At 36.9% G+C, this 9,597-nt stretch overlaps 2 protein-coding genes across 2 annotated transcripts; both read left to right on the plus strand.

Annotated features, from left to right (window-relative positions):
• The first annotated feature begins 991 nt into the window (after nucleotides 1–991).
• LOC108372017 (uncharacterized) lies at nucleotides 992–1,967 on the plus strand. The gene is made up of 2 exons (XM_017627651.1): nucleotides 992–1,085; nucleotides 1,152–1,967. The coding sequence occupies exons 1-2, from the start codon at nucleotides 1,032–1,034 to the stop codon at nucleotides 1,791–1,793; spliced, it is 696 nt and encodes a 231-aa protein (XP_017483140.1). The 5' UTR covers nucleotides 992–1,031; the 3' UTR covers nucleotides 1,794–1,967.
• Nucleotides 1,968–7,693: 5,726 nt separating this feature from the next.
• Nucleotides 7,694–8,658, plus strand: LOC108372018 (uncharacterized). The gene is made up of 2 exons (XM_017627653.1): nucleotides 7,694–7,798; nucleotides 7,862–8,658. Exons 1-2 carry the CDS (start codon nucleotides 7,745–7,747, stop codon nucleotides 8,135–8,137), a joined length of 330 nt encoding a protein of 109 aa, XP_017483142.1. The 5' UTR covers nucleotides 7,694–7,744; the 3' UTR covers nucleotides 8,138–8,658.
• Nucleotides 8,659–9,597: the final 939 nt, after the last annotated feature.

The following is a 9,597-nucleotide window of genomic DNA, read 5'->3' on the forward strand; positions in this document are numbered from 1 at the left end:
GCTCTTAGAGGAAGTCCTGAAGATTCCACCAGCAGCGGAAGCAGTTAGTTGGGTAGAGGTTGGTAGTGATGAAGATGGATTTGTTTCGACGGGAGAAGGAGGTGGTTCAGCGATACAGGAAAGGAGTGACCGTAGCAAGAGACCCACTGAACCACGTTCCAACGGTGATACGGCGGTGGCCGGAAATGGCGGCGGCTGTGAAATTAGCGGGCGCGCTTCGAAGTAGCAGAGGATGCAAAGGCAAACAGTAAAGTCTGAAGGGCAAATTGCGAAACGACGACGGAAGTTTCAGCGGGAGGGTGTGGATTTTGCAGTTGCCACGCGAGGATTGGAGATGGGGAAACAACGGAAAGCCTAATCGCAAAGGCTATCCAAGGAAATGTCACTCCCTTTCATTTAATTTCTTTAAGCTGATGATGAGGCGGCGCAGACAACGGATCGATTGGCTGTGTAAGCTTTACACCGACCTAAACTTAGTGCGGCGGATTAAAATACATCGGATTTGCCGTCTTGGATATACAAGTGGAGAAGCTCTTGGCTTCACTTGTCATTTCTAATTGGCGTTGCACAGTTGGCACAGACGAGAAACGACTGGCATTCATTGCTAGACTCAGCAGGAATCGCTTAGGCGATTACAGCGCTAATCAAGAAGAAGAAGAACAATGTACTTTAATAACGGACACGTCTACATAGCTTTCGTTTTTTCTGTTTTATATGAAACGCATTTTTAATTATTTATCTTCTTAACTACTGCGAGATATTCTAAGAAAAGAAGCTTGAATAAATATAATGCGTCTTGCAAACAAGTTATGATTATTATTTAAATAATCTTAGGACTGTTGGAATGGCCCATGTCTGTTATTATTTAATTTTACAAATTTCTGATTAATACAAAGTTGGCATTAAACAGCTACAAACGCTTGAGTGACTTTCCTCCACTCCATGGATATATAAATTTAGCGCAGTTTAGCATTCAATTCAGAAGCACTAAGCTACTCAAACAACCCACAAGCTTTGATACTTCTAGTAAAATGGCAAGATCGGCAATTCTATTAATTTTGAGCATCATTTGTTTAGCGCAACAGGTGAGCTAATTAGCTAAAATTGCATTTGCTATGCACGATGACGTCTAAAATTTCATTTCATTCCAGCTCGTCACAGCATTTCCCCGTCCCGAGGCGGATAACGTAGAAGCAAAACCTGCCGAAATTGATTATCGCACACTACTTCAATCATCACTTCTCGATACAATTGCACTCATTCAAAATCACACCAGTTTAATATTGCGGGAAGAGGGTCAATTTGTTGCCGATCTGCTAGCCGGAGTGAATGAAATACCCGAGAAAAGCGCTTACATCCAAGAGTTTATTTCCAAATTAAAAAGTATTCTAGAACGCAAGGAGAAATTGGATTTACAAGATATTTCACCAGAGGTTTTAAATGAAAAAGCTGCTATTATAACGGCCATTGCAGAAGTTTTTGAAGATATTAGCCGCATAGCGCTAAGAGAAGATGACAGCAGTGAAACTGTCCTGTTGAAAAATGTTATTTACAAATTGGATTTGATCGGACTTAATGATCGCATAAAAAATTCAGAAAAAGAGGCTGTTCAAAAATTTGAGGTGACATGTAAGCGCTTGCTGAATTCGCTAGGTGAGCAGGAGAGTAAAGAGCGTAAAGTTTTGAGTGAATGGTTGAGCAATTTCCAAGCAAAGGAGTCGGATATAAAGAAATACGGAAGTTTTGTCGAGTTTATACGCTTTGTGCAGGCCCTAATTATACAAAATATGTAATTAAGAGTATTTTTAATTAGTTAGAATGCGGAAAGCAAATAAAAAGTCTATTATTTAAAAAAAAAACCGTCCATGGCTTAGTACTTACACACATACATATATACTCGTACAAAACAATGTTTGAGCCAGTGGCGGATACACGGGGGGTTTTGGGGGTTAACCCCCCCTCCCACGAATTTTTAAAATCATATATTCAATTTTTCGCTTTATTTATAAAACATTTTGATAATGTTAAACACATTGGCCCGTAGTCATAGTCAAAATAAAGTCGACTTTAAAGTTAGTTGCAGCTTTTTGACATAATTTTCAATGGGATATCTGTCAAAAAAGCTGCAACTAACTTTAAAGTCGACTTTATTTTGACTATGACTACGGGCCATTAAATTTCTCTTTTTATTTATAAATCAATGAAACGAAGAATTTTCAAATTTTCTGTGGTTTTTTGAAAAATTCTTCTAGAACTTCGTCAACTGAAATATTTATATCTTTGCGAATATTCATAGATGCTAGACTGTTGAGCCTTTATTGACATGTTGTATTTCTCAAGTAGGTTTTAATTCTTTTCAGGCATGAAAAGCTTCGTTCAGGTGTGGCTATTGAGACGGGCAAAAGTGCCAATATACGTAAGATCTTAAAAACATTCCCAAAATACGTTGTATTAGCTACTTGTAATGCTTCGAGAGCATTTCGAAAATGTTCGTGTGAAACTAGTTTTTTCCACATTTTTACCTCCAGAAGAAAGTTTTGTTTCGAGCAGTCGATTTCTTTTTCATAGAAAGCAAACAATTCTTCAGTTTTTTTTCGTTAAAATCATACTTTGGAAACAAAACACTAAAATTATTTAAAACTGATTTATGGTTTAGGAACCGGCTTTTCAAATGAGCAATATATGTATCAAGGAAGGGAATGTAAAAAGCAATGCGATAGTATGCCTCGGCGTCTCCGGTTTTCACATTAAAGCGATTCTTTTGGCGACTGCTGTATCGCGGTACTTTGATTTCTGTACCTAGGTTGGTGCATACTTCTTCTACGTGTTCGAAAAGCAAATGAAAGTTTTTTTCTGCATCTTGTCGCATTTCTTCAAATTCCTTTAAAGCGTCGTCGGCTAAGCTCATTGCTTCTGCAAGATCTTCATCAGGTACTTGTAATTGCCGGCTAGCAAAGCAACAACAATTTATAAAAAAGCAAATGCTTGGCTGTTGTCGCTGTGCTAACGGTTTTTGAAACCCTGATAATTTCTATAGATATTCGCACGATACAAATAATTTTTACGGTATTTTCCCCGTGACAAATAAAAAGTTTTTGACAATTTGAAGAAATACAACTTCGAAAGTCCTTTTAAAACGATTTTTCATTTTGCTACGTTAGAGCCGTTGCCGAGAAACTTATGGATACATATACATATACACAAACATTGCTCGTTTAAGGTAATTAGAATAAGGGGCAAAATTTCCTGCAAAAGATTATTTGGTAGCTGTAAACGAAATATAATTGCTCATAAAAATTAAATCAGGGTACTTTTTTATCATCTACGGAATAACTATTTTCTAGTTCATTTTATAAAACATTTTTTAATAAATAAAATTTTAAAACTTTTATACGTAAACTAATGAAACAATAAAAACTTACTTGTTAAGAGTCCTTCTTTAATATAAAAATAATTTTAAAAAGTTACATCTTCACATACTAGTTATAATTAATACAGGCCTACCGCGTATGGCTGATTGAGGTGCCTATGCGCAAGATATTAATTCGGCAAGTTGCAGGTACTCTGGTAACAAAATGCAAAACGCTGTTTCATGACTATTATTGTCCCTTAGTTAATCAAAGATTAAGGAACGTTCATGCGTATTTTCATAGGCATAAAATATTATCGAAATTTTCGATTTTTGTCCAGCCAAATCGTCTTTTGCCTTTTGTGCGATCGGAAAACTCTGTTTCTCATCAGAAGACTTCCAATCATAATACCTAATTATTTACTGTTTAGGTAGAATGCCATCCGAACCGGGCGATTTGAGATAGTGAGAAGCCCCAATAGCATATCTTAGGGCATCTTCATTAGCCACAGTTCTGAAAACAAACCAGTTATATCTTGACACTGTGGTTCTCNCCCTTAGTTAATCAAAGATTAAGGAACGTTCATGCGTATTTTCATAGGCATAAAATATCATCGAAATTTTCGATTTTTGTCCAGCCAAATCGTCTTTTGCCTTTTGTGCGATCGGAAAACTCTGTTTCTCATCAGAAGACTTCCAATCATAATACCTAATTATTTACTGTTTAGGTAGAATGCCATCCGAACCGGGCGATTTGAGACTGTGAGAAGCCCTAATAGCATATCTTAGGGCATCTTCATTAGCCACAGTTCTGAAAACAAACCAGTTATATCTTGACACTGTGGTTCTCGTATACCCCTCACCAGTCGAAAATGAGTCTCTAGAAGAACAGAGAGTGTCTCAATCCTAGTCTCCGTTAAAGAGTCGTCACCGAATTATACTATGTTCTCACGGCACGTAATTCGCTCTCCCATTCGTAATTGTCACTGTAAACACTGAAACCTGTTCCCCCTGTGTGCGATATTCTTTGCTCCACAGTCTTGAGCCAATCCCAGTTAGCTTGGGGTGGCATTTCATCACAATGGTTCCATCTCTCTCTTATGAACGAGCATTGTCTACAGTGCCGGAGGCAATGAGGGCCGGTTANTTGACACTGTGGTTCTCGTATACCCCTCACCAGTCGAAAATGAGTCTCTAGAAGAACAGAGAGTGTCTCAATCCTAGTCTCCGTTAAAGAGTCGTCACCGAATTATACTATGTTCTCACGGCACGTAATTCGCTCTCCCATTCGTAATTGGCACTGTAAACACTGAAGCCTGTTCCCCCTGTGTGCGATATTCTTTGCTCCACAGTCTTGAGCCAATCCCAGTTAGCTTGGGGTGGCATTTCATCATAATGGTTCCATCTCTCTCTTATGAACGAGCATTGTCTACAGTGCCGGAGGCAATGAGGGCCGGTTCACATGGGTCTTGCAGTGTCTATTTTCCGCAATTGTCATCTGCCGAGTCTAACATGGACACAAGTGCAAACGACTTCGGTCTCCTTTCTTATTTTTATTTAAAATTTTGCATAAAAATCTTTTTTAGCATATATCTCAAAGAAGGCTGCTCAAATATTCCTACTTGTGTGATTTACGAGGGAATAAACGACGAGTGTTTGTCGGACTCTGTAAACCTTTGTAAGGGCATTCCTACTCTGCAACCCTCAACAAAAAGTTCGTATACTTGAAAAATGCAGTTTGCCTCTCTGTCTTCCACTGAACTACATTTTTAACCTTTCTCTCTCTAAGGGTATTTTCATTGGTCTTTGGAAAGTTGCCTCTGTTTCACCGGNACTTGTGTGATTTACGAGGGAATAAACGACGAGTGTTTGTCGGACTCTGTGAACCTTTGTAAGGGCATTTCTACTCTGCAACCCTCAACAAAAAGTTCGTATACTTCAAAAATGCAGTTTGCCTCTCTGTCTTCCACTGAACTACATTTTAAACCTTTCTCTCTCTAAGGGTATTTTCATTGGTCTTTGGAAAGTTGCCTCTGTTTCACCGCGATTTAAATACGAGAAGAAACGATGTCATAAATTATAGAACCATTCCAAACAGTTTACTTGTACCAAACTTTTCTAAATGATAGTTAAAGAAAAATAATTTTGTTAAAATTGTGTGTTTGCTTTAAATTTGTTCGTGTTCCTTTTGTTATTGTGCATATAACTTCTTAGAGTAGTTTTTGATTTTATGCTACGTTTTCTCTACTACTGAAAAATGTTGCCTTCTCATTGCCCTCTGCGCACAAATATCTAGAAGAGGGCAATGAAAAGGCAAACTTTTTTTGTAGAAAAGAAAACGTCCTAAGTTATACTCTTTCGAGGCCGCCTCTGGGGTACCTCAGCGTACTCTCGGCACTGTATTAGCATTTTTATATCTGCGATAACAGGGCAATGCCTTACAGACAGACATAACCATGGAGAAGCCATTGTAGCTCGCGAGCAAGAGGAGAAAACTATTACATATATGTATGTACACTTCCTATGTCGATCTCTTGGCCTATCCTTAAGAAGGCTTCGTTTGTTTGCCGTAGCCATAATAAAATTTTCAAATTCAAAATTCATCCATAGTCTGGAAGAGCTTAGAAGGTTTTGAAATTTCAACCTCAATTCCTAATTGGGAAAAGTGTAATTTTTATATACTCGGTCCGCATGCTTATATTGCGTTAGAACAAATTTGTAGTAATTTGCTTGTCTGTATGCATCCAATTTGTGGTATGCGCCCTGGTGCTATAAAACAAATGGAGCGGCCTAAAATTTTACGCTGCCTACAAAGGTCAAATGGTTTTTATGAAAGACTTTCTCAAGGCAGAAATACACTCGGAGGCTTACCATTGCCTGCCGAGGAATAAGCTTAAGTAAAGTTAATGTACGTATGTCACGAACAAGTTATTGTAATTATTGTAAACAATCTTCGCACCTGCTTATGAATATATGTACACTAGGGTGGTCCAAAAACAGTAAAGTCGGAATAGCAATGCTCTCACCCCCTAGGATTGTTCTATATCGAAAACGCTGGTTCTTTTCAGGAGACTTTCAATCAGGGACGTGAACTGATTTTGAACCGAACCGGTTTTGAACCGGAAAACCGCTTTCTTCTATTAATTAACTGAACCCTTAATCGAACCGAAATTTTCCACAAATGTTTGATCCGAACCGAAAACCGAACCACTTTCCTAAGGGTTTAATGGTTCATTTCAACCAATTTTCAATAGATAAATGTACCCACTTTTTTTTCTTTTTGTTAAATCTATCATGTTTGTTTACCATGTGACAATATCAAATGTAAAGACAACCCATCTCATTTGACAGACACTTGACCCTTAACCTTGTGCGCTGTTGCACTTGGCACATGACACTTAAACTTGCGCGTTATTTTTTTTTGTTTTTCGAACCGTTGAACTGAACCGAAACCCCGGTTCAAAGACCAAAAAACCGCATTGACGAACCAATCCAAAAGTGCAAAAACGGTTCGAACAGNTGTGACAATATCAAATGTAAAGACAACCCATCTCATTTGACAGACACTTGACCCTTAACCTTGTGCGCTGTTGCACTTGGCACATGACACTTAAACTTGCGCGTTATTTTTTTTTGTTTTTCGAACCGTTGAACTGAACCGAAACCCCGGTTCAAAGACCAAAAAACCGCATTGACGAACCAATCCAAAAGTGCAAAAACGGTTCGAACAGTTAACCGAACCGACCAAATTTTTCATTCGGTTCACGTCCCTGCTTTCAATAATAATACCCAACTGTTTATTTAACCATTTTTTAATACTAACGATTTTTTATTGGCCATCCCATTGCATTTTTCGGATTTTTTTGTGGGTTTTTGGTGAATCTATAAATTATAGTTGCGATGAGAAAATAGTTAAATAAACAATTGGGCATTATTATTGGGAATCTCCTACAGATAAACAGAGTTTTCTGGTAGAAAAATATTGATTTTAAACTATTCGATACCATTTCTTCGAAAAGTGGTTTTTTCCCCATATAAAATACATGGACAACCTTGGGCGCTTTGGGCGACCTCTAAATATTTTTTGATTTCAAAACAAAAAACTTTTTCGGTATAGAGCAATCCTAGGGGGCGAGAGCGTAAACACTTCGACTTTACTTTTTCACATGCATTTTTAGACCACCCTAATGTATATATGTATGTATAAGGCGATCAACGCCTGTGTGGGTTCATATTGTGGTTAGCGTCATACCATTCTCAAAACTGATAGCGATTGTTGAGTGAGAAAACAAATGCTTTCGCATGGCAAATTAAATATAACTCAAGCGCTAACTAGTTGCTCAGCTCAGACACATTAAGCCCGGCAAGAGATTCGTACATAAATAATTAAGCAAAATGAAAAAGTTTGCCGTGTTCTTATTTTTTGCCTTCTTTTGTCTATCGATGCAGGTAAGGCAATCGATAATGGTTTAAAAATTTATAAAAGTTTGCAAAGCTTTCTTTCCCCTTCAGCTTGTCACGGCATCGCAACAACAAGAACGTAATGACAACAAGATAAAGGAGAGCAATGAAACAAAATCCAATAAAATTTCTTCTCGCACATTACTTTTGATGCTGGTTCGTACAACAGTTGACGTTGTAGGCAAATATAGTAATACTATAATACTGGAAAAGGGACAGTTTATTGCCGACCTGCTAACAGAACTCATTGTAGTACCCAAGAAAACGGCATACATCGAGAAGCTCATTCCTGAATTGAGCAGCATTTTGAAACAAAAAGAGACTTGATCTCTCCCTTCCCGGATGTTACGAAAAGGCATTGGTTTTGGAGGCAATCTTAAAAACGTTTGTGGATTTTGATCGCATAGCGCAAAGTGGTGATAACAGCAGTGAGACTGCGATGTTGAAGGAAATTTTCCAAAAAGTGGGTCTAAAAGGACTGTATGAACGCCTTGAAAAATCTGCTGGAGAGGAAGTTGAAAAATTTACCCTAGTTTATGAGCGTTTTTGGAATTCCCTGAGCGACGCAGAAAGAGAAAAGTTTCCAGATGTGAAAGAGTGGTATACAAGTTTTCAAGCAAAGGAATTTAATCAAGAGAAATTCCAACTTTTCAGTGATTTTATTGGTATGCTACAAAGTATAGCTCTTAGAATATAGATTAATAAAAATGAAAGAGCTTTGCACTTAAAATTTTGTATTACTTGAGCCGAACTAGCCATCAAATAAAGTGTGTTCGACGACTTTTTTATATAGAAAAAAAAAAAAACAAATGAACGAAAACTTCAAAAAATAAAAAAAATTGCCAAAAATCAACCGCAAGTTCTAGCTACTCAAACTTGCAATTACTTGGAAATATTTTTTTTATTAAAAATTCTTATTTTTGCGAGCGCTCACTGAAAAACGAAGACAGAGCGCTGAAATTTCTGCACAATTATATTTTTGTGAACGTCAACGAAATTTTCATATTTCACTGAAAGAAAAAAAAAACATTTGTTTTATTTGACACAGTCTTATATATGGGACGTTCCATACCAAAATGAACGGGGTTCACACTTCATGTGTTTGATTTGTTTCAAATTTTTAATGTTGATTGATAAATATATATAATAAACAAATATGAAATTTGAGCTTGATTAATACATTTTTAAAAACTTTACAGCACAAAAACAAATCGATTTAATAGTTTTCCAAATATCTCGAGAACGGGGCGAGGAAGAAATTCACACATACACACGTAAAAATTCTCTATGAAAATAAATATTAAAAAATTTTTTTTTCTTGAAAAATTTTTCACATACAAATTTGTTGATAAAAAAAAATTAGTTTTTGAAAATAAGTACGCTGTAGACAGTTTTTATTAGAATCGTTTTTTGGTGGTATGATCATTTTGCTTCATGGGAGCGTTTTCTATGTTTGTATATCTGCCACTTTATATTATACGGAAATGTATTTCATCAGCCCCGATTTCTTAGGAAAAACGATTATAAATATGTACATACATATGTATGTACGTATGCACAAATGAAATGTGAGCCATATCGTCTCTGCGATTCTCGAAAATGAAACATACGCATGTATTTCCATAGTCACATTTTGAGTATTTGAGTGATATGAAGAACATATACATAACTCTCGCACGCTGACTGAGCTAAAAATTGCGCGATAATTTCTTCTCAAATTCAGTCACATTAAGTTTGTCAAACGAATCGTACAAGAGCTTTTAGAAATATAACAAAATGGTAAAACC

The sequence above is a fragment of the Rhagoletis zephyria genome, unplaced genomic scaffold (assembly GCF_001687245.7).
Source record: "Rhagoletis zephyria isolate East Lansing unplaced genomic scaffold, Rhagoletis_zephyria_1.1 Rzeph_scaffold_05374, whole genome shotgun sequence".
NCBI lineage: Eukaryota > Metazoa > Arthropoda > Insecta > Diptera > Tephritidae > Rhagoletis > Rhagoletis zephyria.

Coding starts and splice junctions, on each gene's coding strand:
- LOC108372018 (XM_017627653.1), top strand. CDS start 7,745: ATGAAAAAGTTTGCCGTGTTCTTATTTTTTGCCTTCTTTTGTCTATCG. Junction 7,799..7,861: donor TCTTTTGTCTATCGATGCAG/GTAAGGCAATCG, acceptor TTTCCCCTTCAG/CTTGTCACGGCATCGCAACA.
- LOC108372017 (XM_017627651.1), top strand. CDS start 1,032: ATGGCAAGATCGGCAATTCTATTAATTTTGAGCATCATTTGTTTAGCG. Junction 1,086..1,151: donor TCATTTGTTTAGCGCAACAG/GTGAGCTAATTA, acceptor ATTTCATTCCAG/CTCGTCACAGCATTTCCCCG.